At 45.4% G+C, this 15,948-nt stretch overlaps 1 protein-coding gene across 1 annotated transcript in view; it reads right to left on the reverse strand.

The window, feature by feature from the left end:
• Positions 1-15,678, reverse strand: part of LOC119465755 (probable serine carboxypeptidase CPVL) — a 30,631-nt gene extending 14,953 nt beyond the window's left edge. Inside the window, exon 1 of the mRNA XM_037726223.2 lies at positions 15,449-15,678. Within this exon, the coding sequence (XP_037582151.1) occupies positions 15,449-15,531 (83 nt within the window). The 5' untranslated portion in view covers positions 15,532-15,678. The remainder of the gene's footprint in view (positions 1-15,448) is intronic.
• Between the last annotated feature and the right edge of the window lie 270 nt (positions 15,679-15,948).

The following is a 15,948-nucleotide window of genomic DNA, read 5'->3' on the forward strand; positions in this document are numbered from 1 at the left end:
AAAAAGAAAGAAAGAGAGAGAGAAACACAGAAAGTGAGAAAGAAAGAGAGAGACGAGAGAGAGAGAGAGCAGGGAAGAGAGAGAAAGAAAGAAAGATAGCAGGGGAGGGAGAGACAAGAAAGAAACAGAGAGAGAGAAAGAAAGAAAGAAATTCACCAGCCCTTGCCCAACGGGGAAGGCGAAGGTTGTTGTGTGTGTGCCTGACCTACTACTTTCCCTTCCCTTTCCTACTACTTTTCGTTCTCTTTCCTTCTACTTTGGTTTCCCTTTCGTGCAACTTTTCTCTCCGTTGCGTTCTACGTTTCCTTCCTTCTATGCATACATTTATTAAACGTTTATGTTTTACTACGGTGACATGTCGTGAACCTTACGTTAACCCTGACGAAGGTCAGGACACGACAAGCTTCGCTGACCCCCATTTTCTCCAAGGGGGGAGGGCTGCTGAATTTTTTTTCATAATGCGCACTGTTGATTATATATGTGCCACTGTCATTAGTAATGTAATGTTTTTTTTGTACACGAAGCCAAGTGCCCATGTATTTTCAAGAACGTTTTTGTTGCAATAAACTTCCCTTAAACATAAACTTCCGGTGTTGAAACTATAATGCGTTAGAATTAGGCGTGTGAAATTGAAAAGAGAGGGAAACATGGTGTTGGTGGTGGTGATGATGATTTTGAAGCAAGTGGGGTTAGCCTGGTATACATAGCCGGCAATTGTTCCACCTCATCCTCCTTTCAATCTTTATTGAGCAAGAGGACGATTTTGCCGGAGGGGCTCCTTCTTCAGCGAGAGCCCACGTGCCATCTTGGCTACGACTGTCTTCTCACTCAAAGAAGACTTGATCCGAGAGGTGGGAGCTTGGACAGCAGCGTTTCCCACCGCTCTTGGGGGTAGGGGGGCTCGGGGTGGCAAGTCTGGATTTTTCTTACACTCTATGACAACGTGACAAAGGGTTCCTAGCTGTTCGCAGTGTAGACACTCTTAGGCATATTGTGCCGGGAACATGAGCTGTAGCCTCGTTGGGTGTGGAAACGTGTTGGATTGCAACAATCTGCATGTTGTCACTTGCATCTTCGTGAGCTGCGTGATTGAGTCTGTAGTGTTGAGCGACTTCCTGGTATGATATCAGTGGTGTGAGGTCTTACACTTCGGGAAATAATATCTCGAAAATGGTGTCATCCTGGAAATTAATTTCGAGTCGTTACCTCCTGCAAGATCCCCGGCTACACTTCGTAAATTGCAATATATACAGTAACGTACATTGTAACAATATTAAGCAGTTAATTAGTGAACTTCTGTTAATTAGTTGAATGTGTGTTTCGGTTTGTCGTGCTAGTAATGCCCGCCTCTTCCAAATAATCCAGCTCAATTACAATAATTATGCTATCTGCCAGAGCCAATATTTAAAAATTCCGCAAAACTTAAAATTTGCCACCCCGTATATATACATAGTATCCCAGCTATAATGGAGCACTTTTATGCAAAATGACGAGCCATTCTATATGCGAAGACAAGCAAGTTCATATACTACATTAGTCGAGTACAGCAGCCACCGAAAACATTTTGTTGATGCCATTCAGTTTATTATTGAAGCAATAGCATCAAATGGCCCAAACACTATAGCCAACCCATCACATATTGACGGCCTAGAAAAGCCGTACAAATCACGGTGTGTATACCATGAACGAAAGAAAAATTACAGGTAGTTTTGAACATAAAGAGGTGGCAACCACAGACAACTTAGCACGGGGTGGTATATAGCACTCCGGTTGAAATTCCGTTAGGTCATACATGTCCTTCGAATGACCAATCATTTGAGCATACTGAAGAACAATGGGTTCAGCTTGTCGGTCTAACATGCGTGTGTTTCATAAGGTATGTCAGTTTAATTCATTTAATTGAGTCAACTCCCCTGACGCATCAGCATCTTTCGGAGTACCCCAAGGTTCTATTTTGGTGCCTTTGATTTTTTTTTTACTTATAACGACATCCCAAACTTTGTTTGGGTAAAAATTCGGCTTTACACTGACGGCTGCGTTCTCTACAATGTCATTTCTACACCTAACGATCCTAGCACTCTGAATTAATGTTTCATAAGTTTTTGTGAATGGCGCGAACTCTGGACACATGAACATTAACTTAAAAAAAAAACAGTCGTCATATCCTTCCACAAGCATGATAATTGCTCATATTTCAACTACTCCTAAAAATCCACTTTTCTGCAGCGCGCATATGAATAAAAGTATTAAGTCCTCCTTTTCATTGCAAGGTTATCCTGGTCAGAACATTTTCTAACTTGCAACAAAGCACTAAAAAACTTGGTTACCTGACCCGAACCCTACGCGTTGCCCCGAAAGAAACTGAACTCATTACATACAAAACACTTGTCAGACCTATTCTTGAATATGCGGCTACTATTATGGAACCCTTAAAAAATTTCGGGTGATCACAAAATTGAATCTGTTCAGAAAAAGGCGGTTCGTTTCATATACCGCCGCTACGGCAGAATGTTTTTTCACCGTCATCTCATCTGCATATGCTTGGTTTAACCCCTCTTTCTCACCGTCGTCACATTAATTCTCTGAAACTTCTGCACTCTTTATTTCACCCTCCATATTATGCCCTCCCCCAACACATATCTGACCCGTGCAAAGCCCCTAATCACGAGAAACAGCAATAACTTAAACTTATCTGTCTTTTTCGTTCACACCAACACTTTTAAATACACTTTTTTTCCTTGTACTATTGAACTCTGGAATGATCTGCCTGGTTCCATCCGTTCCTTACCACATAGATAGTTTGGGGATGCTATTGAGTATTCCACTTAACCATGTTCTCACGTACGCTTCTTTTGTATTGTGATTTATATTTGCCACATATTGTATTCACCCACTCCTGCCGCAGCCCTTCTGGGCTGCGGTATCTGTAAATGAATAAATAAATAAAAAATGTCGTCCAATTAGAAAAAAAAAAACATATCGAATGGCACTTCTTCTTCGTGAGGTGCAATCAAGTACCGGATGGTATGCTGATACAAAATGAAGTCTTCCTTAAGAGACCTTCGAAGCACATCCCAACAGAATATTGCATCTTTACAACTTATGAAGCAATGATCTATAGTTTCGGGTACATCATCCACGATCGCACGCAGGCTTCTCTCGTTCCTAAGGCAGCCAGCTTCTTGAAGCACTCGACGCGTGCGACCCGCGTCACTTCTTCGTCATCTTTGCGCGTGACAGCTCGTGCTCTTAGGTGCCGTGCACTAACTCCGGGACCGGTCTACTATCCTCAGTACTTCCCTCGTAGCAGCTCACGCAAGGCTGAAACTAGGCGACGTTGTACAGACTTGATGACCACTAAAGTTAATCATGCTTTAAAGTTTCTTCCCCCGAGTGCCCGAATTTCATTGTAGTTTTAACATACACCACAACACACAGGCATAGGTACGTATACGATTGCATAGCAGGTAGCGGCCGATGACGTCACATTCCGTGTTTCTTTAGCTTACGGTCGTCCGCTACCTATGTAAAAAAGTCACAGTTTCGCCCGAAAGGCGAAGCATCGATTGAGGATAACAAATTACTAGACAGCTACACGAAGTAAGGATATTAGCTTTAGCGGTCGTATAAACTTGCAAACATTCGTTTACTAACGAAATGAACAAGCACGGTGTCACGTGTGCACAGGTAAACGTGAACACATCTCGCTCGATGACCGCGGAAACCCGCTGTCAAAACGCTGCAGTCAGGAAGCGCGCCAGCGGCAGCGAGCGAATTGACCTTCGTGCTGTGTCTCGCTTCAACGCAAACTAAACGTTGAAAGCACAGCGGTTACGAAGCTGCCGGCACTGGGCGTACTTCGCCCACATCACAGATCGCTTTGAAGACGAGGTCCGTGCGGGCGCGCGCACTTTGCCCGCGTCGCAGATCGCTGTCAACATGCGGCGGCCGCGCCGTAAGCAGCAGCCGCCGGAGTACCTTTACTAAAACAGAGAATTTACTAGAACACGTTGGTCCACTTGGTTTCGCTTTGCGGAAGTACAAAGGATGTTAGATAGCTAAGTACTGGCAAAAAACTCCGCGTAACTCCGATTAACACAGAGCGGGATGTGCAGAATTTCTTTTTTTTTTTACGTACATTGCGCCTTCATCGGAATGGGTCCACTGCGGCCGGGAATCGAGCCCACGACCTGGTGTTCATCAGCAGCGCTACGCCGTAGACACTCAGTCACCCCGCTCAGTAACCTCAGTCACCTCAGTCACCTCAGTGACTCAGTCACCTCCACTGTAGCCACCATGTTCGATGTGCGCAGCTGAGCCCAAAGACTAAAACGAGCCAAGCTAACAACATATCGATTAGTCTACCTCGGGGGTACATTGAAATTGCCGCGCCTTTCCAAATTTTTTCACAACTGTCTCTATGAAAATTCCCTGGCAGCCTATATCATTGAGTGTCAAAGTGCAAGAAAAGGAAAATTAGCGCAGATCCAACGCACTTCTTTGGAGCTATGTGAAGCGAAGCTTCAGTAAAGCGGTCATTTAAATGCTCTACAACTAATGGGGATGTATACAGTTTAGTTTGCTTTCATCCTATGAAACGAGTAATCTCATGGAGTGTATTTATGCCATTCGATCCGCGAGAAGGGCACCAGACATTGAGCTTGACCATGTGCGATTTCTGTCTAAAAAAATTGTGGTCCATCTCGAAATATTGACAAGTGCGTCCGTGGCTTACTTTCGGCCAAAAACATGTTGTGCGGTTTCTGGCCGCCATTTCTGTTTTGGCGGATGCGGTAACGTAACTAATGAAAAAAAAAAATGGTGAACAATCGCATATTTTATTACGTTGTTCTCAAATCTTGCTGGATGGTTTCTAAAACGTGGTTCCTTTAGGATGCGTTTGCTGTGTTTGTTTTGTTTAGTTCTGTGTGTCTTTAGAATGGCAAAAAAGTCGCTTCAAATATTTCTTGGGGTATTATATGCTGTGATACAAAGTCGAGTTGGTTACATTTTACCGTTGGATAGAATTAATGTAACGAGGTTGCGAAACAAATTACTAAAAAATGAAAAGCGAAGCATTTCCAGTGGTAGCAAGGCTTAGCGTTATACGCTTGGCCTTCTCAAGACGGTGTCCTACCAATGCGCGGGTCAGACATGTCGCGACGCAGCGCGCAGGTCAACTCCCAGCTACGTATAGGGAGCCTACATGCAAGTGCTTGCATGTAGGCTCCCTAGCTACGTAGGAGAAACAGCGCCCCGGCAGCGACCAGGCGTCTCATAAAGTTGTCGTGATACGGAGCGTCGCCAGGGGGCATTGGAGGCGTTGCACCTCGGCGGCGCACGAGACGAGACCGGCGGGGAAGCATCGGCGTTAATCAGCGCACAGTGAAGTATTAGATAACGTAAGCTTGGCGTTTACTGCCTGTTTCGCTCAGAGCAGTGCATACACAACAGCAGTTCAGCTGGTACGCTAGTTGCGCTTATACAGTGGCCTGCGCACAAAGTTTATTATGCCAGCAGCTGAAGGCAGAACGCTGCCTTAGCTCCGCCAAACAGGCGATTGCGAGCATGGCGTTGACGATGCGTTGACTTCATCGTTTTATTGCGATAGCAATTATATGGACACTCAAAAGCAGATTTCTGCCCTCGGCGTCGCCGTCGCCGTCGCCGTGAGGTTCCGTATGACGTCAATGGAGATGAAATCGTCGCCGATGATAAGTGGTTCTTGAGGGAAAGGGAAAGGTTGGCGCTATCTTCTGCAGCCCTTGAGGGAGCACGGCTCAGCGCCAAACGTCGCCGAGCGCCGAACGCTGTATGTGCGAGTGAAAAGGCGCGAGGGGCGCGCGCTTTCACGGGGAGTCAACGCACGGCGGAGAACAGACGCGCGTTCTGCGCCGTGCTCCCTTAAGGGCTGCAGAAGTAGGCGTCTCTTTCCTCCTTTACAATCACCATATATGTAGAGCAAACGCGCCTTCTTCCGACGCAGGAGAGGCCGTGGGGGAGGGGGGGGGGGGAGGGAAGGGAGGCGACGTTTAGCTGCGGCACGAAGTGCCTATTTATATCAGAGGCTCCGGCAACAGTCACCAACGCCGCACGCATTTTGAGCGAACGCGGGCACAACGCCGACGGCGTCGACAACAGTTCTGCGTGTTGCCGGTGTTGCTGCTTGTCCAAGTTTATACAGCTGATAAAGCTAATATCATTACTACGTATAGCTCTCTACAAATTTGCTATCGCAATTGATGCTTCGCCTTTCAGGTGAAACTGCGACAACTTTTTTGCGGCCAAACGGCACCCCGTGATACCAATGTAGGAGGCATTGCTTTGACCCTTCGCGCGCTAGCTGCGCATGCGCCATCTAGCGCGGGACAGCACGACAACGGCGGCACCGACGGCTTTTCTTGCGCTTCGAGCGTCTGGGCAATCGCTACCGCAATAAAATATAATTAATTGCAAGTAAATAATTACACGCAATTTGTTAGGTAACGTCTGCCAGTACTGCTATTACAGATTGAGCATGCTCTCCCCGGCGCGGTATTCTGTATACGTTACGATCACCTGTATTATCACGTTATTGCACTTCTTTACTTGTGCTTTGGGACATTTCAGACTAAAAGGCTTTTGTTGTTGGCGGACCGAATTGCAAATCCATTCTTGCGATTTGTTTTGCCCTGATATTGAATAACTACTGATTAGAAACTCGCAACCTTCCTAGAGCAATTGTTACGGCTTTGTTTGGGATAAGGAAGAGGTTCACGCGCTGAATTTGTCTCCAAAGCACTGAAGATGTAGGTCAACGTCAAGTCATTGTAAATAACAACTGGTTCATGTCCGTATGTGGTTATATGTCAGTGAGTGTGGACTCGGACATTTCTACAAAAACGTGCCGTGTATACAGTGATCCGTAATTTGTATATATTGTTGTCCTTGTGGAATTGTGCCGTCATTGTGGCTCGGTGTTCGTATCGTCTTTTGGTGAAATAAACTTTTTCTTAACACCATAAACGTCCGGTTTTGCAACAATAATGCGGTAGAATTAGGAGTGTGAAAGTGGAAGGAGAGAGAAAACGTCTTTATTGAGCAAGAGGACGATTTTGCGGGAGGGGCTTCTTCTTCGCGTGAATCCACGCGCCATCTTGGCTACCACTGCCCTCTCAATCAAACAGGACTTGATCCAAGAGCCGGGAACTGGATAGCAGCGTCTACCACTGCTCCTGGGGGCGGGGGGTAGGTGGCAAGTTTGGATTTTAAGAGCGGAGCTGTTTAAGCCTGCCGTTAGTCCGCCCGTTGCGCACAAAAAATGCGGGCCGATCCTGGCGGTAGTGCACAAAGGGTCTAAGCGCGTTGGCATATACCCCTGTGAACTAGCGAAGCTGAGCCTGGATAAGTCTAGCTAAGCATGGTTGGGACTACTTAAGCTTGGACAGTCATCGATAGCCAATCAATAGCCAGTCAATAGCTAATCGATAATCGATTAATAATCAATAAATTCATGAAAATGCTGGGGATGCCTTGGTAGTGCTTAGCTTACAGCCCATATACGTGGGCAATACCTTGCGATAGCCAATCGATAGCTAATCAATCGCTAATCGATAATCAATCAATAATCAAGAAATTGCAGAAAATGCTGGGGATGACTTCGTAGTGCTTAGCCTAGCCCAATACGTGGCCGATAACCTTGCGATAGCCAATCCATAGCCAACCAATAGCTAATCGATAGTAAATCAATAATCAATAAATTCCGGAAAATGCTGGGGATGACTTGGCAGTGCTTCATCATCATCATCAGCCTATATTTTATGTCCACTGCAGGACGAAGGCCTCTTCCTGCGATCTCCAGTTACCCCTGTCTTGCGCTAGCGTATTCCAACTTGCACCTGCAAATTTCCTAACTTCATCATCCCATCTGGTTTTCTGCCGACCTCGACTGCGCTTCCCTTCTCTTGGTATCCATTCTGTGACTCTAATGGTCCACCGGTTATCCATCCTACGCGTTACATGGCCTGCCCAGCTCCATTTCTTCCGCTTAATTTCAACTAGAATATCGGCTATCTCCATTTGTTCTCTGATCCACACCGCTCTCTTCCTGTCTCTTAACGCTAGTCCGAACATTTTTCGTTCCATCGCTCTTTGTGCGGTCCTTAACTTGTTCTCGAGCTTCTTTGTTAACCTCCAAGTTTCTGCCCCATATGATAGCACCGGTAGAATGCAACGATTGTACACTTTTCTCTTCAACGACAGTGGTAAGCTCCCAGTCAGGATTTGGTAATGCCTGCCGCATGCCCTCCAACCCAATTTTATTCTTCTGTAAATTTCTTTCTCGTGATCAGGTTCCCCTGTCAGTAATTGACCTAGATAAACGTACTCCTTAACAGACTCTAGAGGTTGACTGGCGATCCTCAATTCTTGTTCTTTTGCCAGGCTATTGAACATTATCTTTGTCTTCTGCATATTCATCTTCAATCCAATTCCTACACTTTCTCGATTAAGGTCCTCAATCATTTGCTGTAATTCGTCTCCATTGTTGCTGAATAGGACAATGTCATCTGTAATCCGAAGGTTGCTGAAATATTCGCCGTTGATCCTCACTCCTAAGCCTTCCCAGTCTAAGAGCTTGAATACTTCTTCTAAGCATGCAGTGAATAGCATTGGAGAGATTGTGTCTCCTTGCCTGACCCCTTTCTTGATAGGTAACTTCCTACTTTTCTTGTGGAGAACCAAGGTAGCTGTGGAATACTTGTAGATGTTTGCTAAGATATTCACGTATGCCTCCTGTGCTCCTTGATTACGCAGTGCCTCTATGACTGCTGGTAACTCCACTGAATCAAATGCCTTTTCATAATCTATGAAAGCCATATAGAGAGGTTGATTGTACTCCGCAGATTTCTCGATTACCTGATTGATGACATGGATATGATCCATCGTAGAATATCCCTTCCTGAAGCCAGCCTGTTCTCTTGGTTGGCTGAAGTCAAGTGCTGCCCTGATTATATTATAAATTATCTTGGTGAATATTTTATACAATACTGAAAGCAAGCTAATGGGTCTCTAATTCTTCTATTCTTTAACGTCTCTCTTCTTATAGATTATTATATTGTTGGTGTTCTTCCTGCTGTCTGGTACACTTGAAGTTGTGAGGCATTGCGTATAAAGGGCCGCAAGCTTTTTAAGCATGATATCTCCTCCATCTTTGAATAAATGTACTGTTATTCCATCTTCTCCAGCATCTTTTCCCCTGGTCATGTTTTTAAAGGCCCTTCTAACTTCATCGCTAGTTATTGAAGGAGCCTCTGTATCCGGTTCATCACTACTTCGAATGAAAGTAGCTTGGCTGTTTTGGGACTGTACAGGTCAGTATAGAATTATTCCGCTGCTTTTACTATGTCATCGAAATTGCTCATGATATTACCATGCTTATCTTTCAGTGCATACATCTTTCCTTGTCCTATGCCAAGCTTTCTTCTTACTGATTTACTGCTGCGTCCATGTTTTGCGGCTTCCTCAATCTTTCCCACGTTATAATTTCGAATATCCCTTACTTTCTTATTGTTTATCAGTTTTGACAGTTCAGCGAATTCTATCTGATCTTTTAAGTTGGACATTTCCATGTTTTGTTGTTTCTTTATTAGGTCCTTTGTTTCTTGGGAAAGCTTATCTCCTGGTTGCCTTGGTGCCTTACCTCCCACTTCAATTGCTGCTTTTGAGATCAACCTAGTTACGGTTTCATTCATTACCTCTATGTTGTCATTATCTTCCTTTTCTGAAGCTGCATATTTGTTTGCGAGCACCAGCCTGAATTGGTCTGTTGTTACCCTTACTGCCTCTATGTTGGCCTGTTTCCTCTTGACTAATTTCACTCTTTCTCTCTTCAAATTGAGAGAAATCCTAGACCTCACTAACCCTATGGTCACTTCACTTTACCTTACCTAACACTTCTACATCCTGCACTCTGCTGGGATCGGCAGAGAGTATGAAATCTGTTTCATTCCTTGTTTCTCCATTAGGGCTTGTCCAGGTCTACTTCCTGTTGCTGCGCTTCCTGAAGAAGGTATTCATTATTCGGAGTATATTCCCTTCCGCGAATTCTACTAACATCTCTCCTCTTGCATTCCTAGAATCGATGCCGTAATTGCCAATTGCTTGCTCACGAACCTGCTTTTTCCCACTTTTGCATTGAAGTCGCCCATAAGAACAGTATACTGAGTTTGCACCTTTCTCACTGCTAATTCAACATCTTCATAAAACTGTTCTATTTCTTCATCATCGGGACTAGAGGTTGGGGCGTAGGCTTGTACTACCTTCATTTTGTACCTCCTATTCAGCTTTCTTACGACGACTGCTACCCTCTCAATAATGCTGTAGAATTCATCAATGTTGCCCGCTATGTTGTTATGGACTAGAAGTCCTACCCCGGATTCTCTCTTATCTGGAAGACCTCTGTAGCAGAGGACGTGGCCGTTAGTCAGCACTGTGTGAGCCTCACCAGTTCTTCTAACCTTACTAAGGCCAATAGTACCCAGGCAATGCCTGATAATTCTTCAAATAGTCCTGCTCAGCTAGCCTCACTCGAGAGGGTGCGCGTGTTGAACGTTGCCAGGTTCAGTTTCCATTGGTGGCCTGTCCGGACGCGGAGATTCTTAGCACCCTCTGCCGCGTAGCAGGTCTAATCGCCGCCTTGGTCAAGTGCTCTGCAGCCACTGGGGACTGAGAGCCATGGGTTAATTATCGGAGTCATGAGGGAGGTAGTGGCCGAATACTGCACCAGGGAGGCCAATTCCTGTTCTGGTGAGGAGTGATTTTGATGAAGCTTAGTGGGCCTTCCTAGTTTGGTTGCATCTGAACTAGTATAGGCCCACTAGCTCTCGGCAATATATATTTATTTCTTGCCGGTGTCGCCAAAATACGTGGCCAATACCTGGCGATAGCCAGTCAATAGCTAAACGGATCAATAATCAATAAATTCCATGAAATGCTGGGGATAACTTGGCAGTGCTTAGCCTAGTCCAAATACGTGTCCAATACCTTGCGATAGCCAATCGAAAGCCAATCAATTGCTTATAGATAATCGAATAATTAACAATAAATTCCGGAAAATGTTGGGGATGACATGGTAGTGCTGATCCTAGCCCAAAAGCCAGCACTAGCTAAGTGCGCATCAGCTCCGCAGTCTGTTTAACATTGCGCTTCCAGTGCAAGGTACGCAAATTTATTTTTCTTACACTCTATGACTGTGTACCGAAGTGTATAGCTGTTTCCAGTTTATTCATCAATGTTTTCACGCTTGCTAGCAATCGTGGTAGTCGTAGTGTGTTGCCAGTGTTCTTTGTGCAAAATGGCTTCGAAGTGGTCGAAGTATGGTAAAAGATGTTGTAAGGAGTGGGAAATGGAAACGCAGCTCAAAGACTGGTCACGCGCAGTCACCGGAGACGGTAAAAAAAATCACCAGCCCTTCCCCTGTCGAGAAAAGGGGGGTAAGCGAAGCTTGCCGTGTATCTGACCTTCGTGATTATTTTCCTTCTTTGTTTCTCTCTCTTTCTTTCTCTTTCTCTCTCTCTCTCTTTGTCTCTCCTTCTCTCTTTCTCTCTCTCTTTTTATTTCTCTCCTTCCTTTCTATCTCTTCCTTTCTTCCTGTCTCTCTCTCTTTCTCTATATTTTTTGTCTCTGGTATGTGCCATTCCCTCCTTCGTGCGGAACACAATAATCGAAGCGTTTTGCTGCGAGCTTGGACCCTTTCTGCACTATCGCCAGGATCGGCCCACTTTTCAGCTTGACACCACCACTACAACCGCCAACTCTTGTGAGCCCATAAAGCTTCGCCGAAAAGCTTATCAGGATCAGCCCACTTTTCTGCGTGACACTGCCACCATCATCACCACCCCCACTGACACTTGTGAGGTATAAAGCTTCGTTTTAAAAGCGGCATGCAAGTATAGCACGTGTGAGATTCATGTACTGGCAAACGTGCAATGAACAGGGTGCAGAAAACCCTGGAGACTATTTTAAGGGCAAAGCACCTTAGGGCCGAGCCTTGTCCCTCCCTCGTCGTCTCTCGTCCGTAGCTCTGGTTTGCATGGAGTCCGCTAGGGGCGCTGCGGTGCACAAGGGCTCTTGAATGTAGGCTCCCTACAAGGGCGTTCGTTCCCGACGCGCGCTCTCTTTTTCTCTTCAGCCATGGACGGTAACGGTCGCTCCTGATAACGGCGCGCCTGCTATGGATGAAAAGGCAAGAGTGGCGGCTCAACTGCAAGCGCAGTCGAGGGCTCGCAAAGCTGCTGCAGCATGGCGACGCAGACAACAAGCGGACCCGGGGTCTAGGGCGCGGGAAGGTGCAGCAAGACGGCAACGCCGGCAAGCGGACCCGGAGCTGAGGGCTCGCGAAGCTGGCGCTTGAACCGAGCATCGGCGACACCAACCTCACATAAGGAACGCTTCCCGCGCTCTCGCCACCTCTGGGTCGCCAGTCAGCCTCTAGAGTCTGTAAAGGAGTACATTTATCTAGGTCAATTACTCACAGGGGACCTTGATCACGAGAAAGAAATTTACAGAAGAATAAATTTGGGTTGGAGTGCATACGGCAGGCATTACCAAATCCTGACTGGGAGCTTACCACTGTGGTTGAAAAGAAAAGTCTACAATCATTGCATTCTACCGGTGCTAACATATGGGGCAGAAACTTGGAGGTTAACAAATAAGATCGAGAACAAGTTAAGGACCGCACAAAGAGCGGTGGAACGAAAAATCTTAGGACTAACGTTAAGAGACAGGAAGAGAGCGGTGTGGATCAGAGAACAAACGGGGATAGCCGATATTCTAGTTGACATTAAGCGGAAGAAATGGAGGTGGGCAGGCCATGTAATGCGTAGGATGGATAACCGGTGGACTATTAGGGTTACAGAATGGATACCAAGAGAAGGGAAGCGCAGTCGAGGTCGGCAGAAAACCAGATGGGATGATGAAGTTAGGAAATTTGCAGGCGCAAGTTAGAATACGCTAGCGCAAGACAGGGGTAATTGGAGATCGCAGGGAGAGGCCTTCGTCCTGCAGTGGACATAAAATATAGGCTGATGATGATGATGATGATGATGATGATGATGATGATAAGTGTCAACTGATTTTGCCGACTAATGCATGTGTCATTGGCTGCGTAACATTTGATGTAGATTCCAATAGGAATCTTCCGCGTCTCGGACCAGCTTCCAGACACAGCCATAGCATGCCTCTGAGCGAAAGCCAATACGCAGTACGACCCTGGACGTGAGGTAGCTGTGATGAAAATGAGGACAATGGACAGAGAAGGCCTCAGGAACACGGTTTATCACGATTACCTAGCAGGAAAAGTGGCACATCAGTGTTGTATGTTAGGCAACACTGGGAAGTTGGGACTTCTGGCTGTTATTTTATTTTGTCAGAGAACCACGAGAGCTGGAAGATGTGTCTGAAGAACGGTACGTGTTGCCAGTCTGTCAGAGTTGGCGAGTCTGTATTATTATGCAAGAATTTTCTTGGCAGAACAGAAGCATTAGAACTGGGATGTGCAGTTGTATCAGACGTAAAGAGCGCCAAGTGGTTGCTTAAGTAGTAGGAAAGCGGAGGTCGGTGTATGAAGTTGTATGTTTTCGTTCTTTGCCTTTAGTTGCTGTAATACAGGGCGTCTAATGTCAGTGCCTATTGTATGTTTCTAGTAACTGATGAAGCTAAATCAAATTTTATTGAAGTGAAACTATGTTTGTTTTGGGAAACAGACATTAAGAACAAGATGGAACTAAGTTACCAAATTTTATGTAGGTTCAACTATTCCCATGTTTACGCAGTCATTCAGGCACTTCATTTTCTGATTTTTGCAGGAACTGATGGAACGTTCTTTAGGGCGTCTTGAATTCGTGCTTCAAGTTCTGCTAGAGGACGGTGCTTGGTACCTCACTTATTTCGCTCATGCCGACAAGAAAAAGAAGTATGCCATTGAATCAGGGCTGCGTGGCAATCAGTCAAGCGAACCAAGACAAGCATACGAACACCCGGAAAAGTGGCTCGCGGGCACGCTACTCAAAACAATATATATATATATATATATATATATATATATATATATATATATATATTTGCGACAATTTTATTAAAAATTATACCTAGATGTTTATTTAGGCGGACAAAGAATGTCAAACTCCGTTCCCCAGCAAAGAGTAATCTGCATTTTATTGCACACCTTGAGCGTAACTGGCCCACAACTTTGGTTTATGTCACGCCACGCACAACTGTCATATCTGGTTGAAGTCAGACAGATTCCAAAGGGGCTTCCGGATATATTTTTCTCAGTGGCCAAAGTTGGGACAGCTCATAAATATGTCCTTATCCACAACCATGAAAGGTAGCTTCATGGATAGAATAAATTTTGAATTCAATAAAAGAAGACGGCCGCCGACCACTTCTGCCAGCATCATCTTCGGATGCTGTATACTGTATTAAAGAGTTGATAATCGCAAAATATGACAGTCCCTCTGTCGGCATATAAACTACGCTCATAGATGATTCGCCACCATTGTTGCACGCGTGCTACGAGGCTGCCACATGTTGTATAAAAAAACCAGCTGGAGCGCGTTCACGAACGACAGCTATTGTGACATTTGAGGAGCTTGTCGCCTGCTTGAACTGGTCTCACGGTAAGCTGTAGACCGCTATTGTTGGGATAGCAGGAAAAAAATGATGGGTTCATCGCCCAGGATTAAAGTAGTCTATAAAAAAGCTACGTTGCAATAGTCAATTTTATGAAAACTTAAATTAGGCTCTCACTTTTAGACACCGGGTGCATGCAACCACAGTAAACCATAATGCAAAATATATTACGGGAGAGCCAGGACTATTTATGAAGTCTTCGTTCTTAACCAGCTTCATTTGCTCTGTTGTTAACATGTCTTAGGTGATGCTCAAAAAGGGCCGAACCCTGCATATCCCGGCATTCCATGGTGGTATAGGGCTCGTTAGAAAACGCGCATAGAAGTTGACGTCATATTTCTATTTAGATTATATTGTAAGAAACTCTATGCCATGAAGGGACGGTAACGAAGAGAAAACATATTTGTACAATTAAAGGCTTGACGATTCGCAAAAGCCTTGCCTTGGAAGTGAGAAAGAGGCTTTTCCGGATCTTTTATTAGGTTACAAGGTTGTTTAACTGTTTATCAACATTGACGTAACTTTATTCCGTCACAGATTTATAGAAGAGGTAAAACAGAGACCTGTTCACAACGTTGAAGAGAGTAAATATTATTCGGCTATATTCAGGATGGGGAAAAAAAAACGTCATTCGAAACAGTAATAAAGAGCAGCTGCCTCAGGAGGTGATGACATTAGGTGTAGATGTTACGTGACATTCGAACATACACATGTCGCCACGATGTCCTCAAAACTCTTCACACTCGATAAGTTGAATTAGTGTGGTACGAGTACTTACCCGTCATCTGTGTCGTCTCCGCAGTCAGCCGTCGAAATCAAAATGGCTGCAAGTGCTACGGTCACAACGACGTGAAACCCCATCGCTGCTTCCGAGAAGTCAGCGGACCCGCTTCCTCCGTGTAGTCAGCTCATTCGGAGCTCCCTTTTTCCGACGATTTCCTTTGGGCTTGATGCGGTGGTCGCACTGTAACATGAAGACGAGATGACAGAAGCACCTGTTAGGAGCTCCAACTGAACTCGGGCCGTTGTTTTTCTGGAGCAGCCGCATTGTCTTTGATTGATTACGCTCGGGGAAAAGCTGAAGGGAACGCCAGACAGGTATGCTCGCTCGGAGACAGTTGGCGTCGAATGCACGTTTACGCAAGAAACAGTAGCGCACCATTTGCTGAAGCGAGAGAGAAAGAGAGGAGAGTTTATCACGGCTGAACCCCGTGCCCGAGTCTGTGGCCAATGTCGGGGCCTATTAGGCCGTTCTTGTAACACGGTGGTGTGTCAGTT

This window comes from Dermacentor silvarum, chromosome 10, assembly GCF_013339745.2.
Source record: "Dermacentor silvarum isolate Dsil-2018 chromosome 10, BIME_Dsil_1.4, whole genome shotgun sequence".
NCBI classification, from domain to species: Eukaryota; Metazoa; Arthropoda; class Arachnida; order Ixodida; family Ixodidae; genus Dermacentor; species Dermacentor silvarum.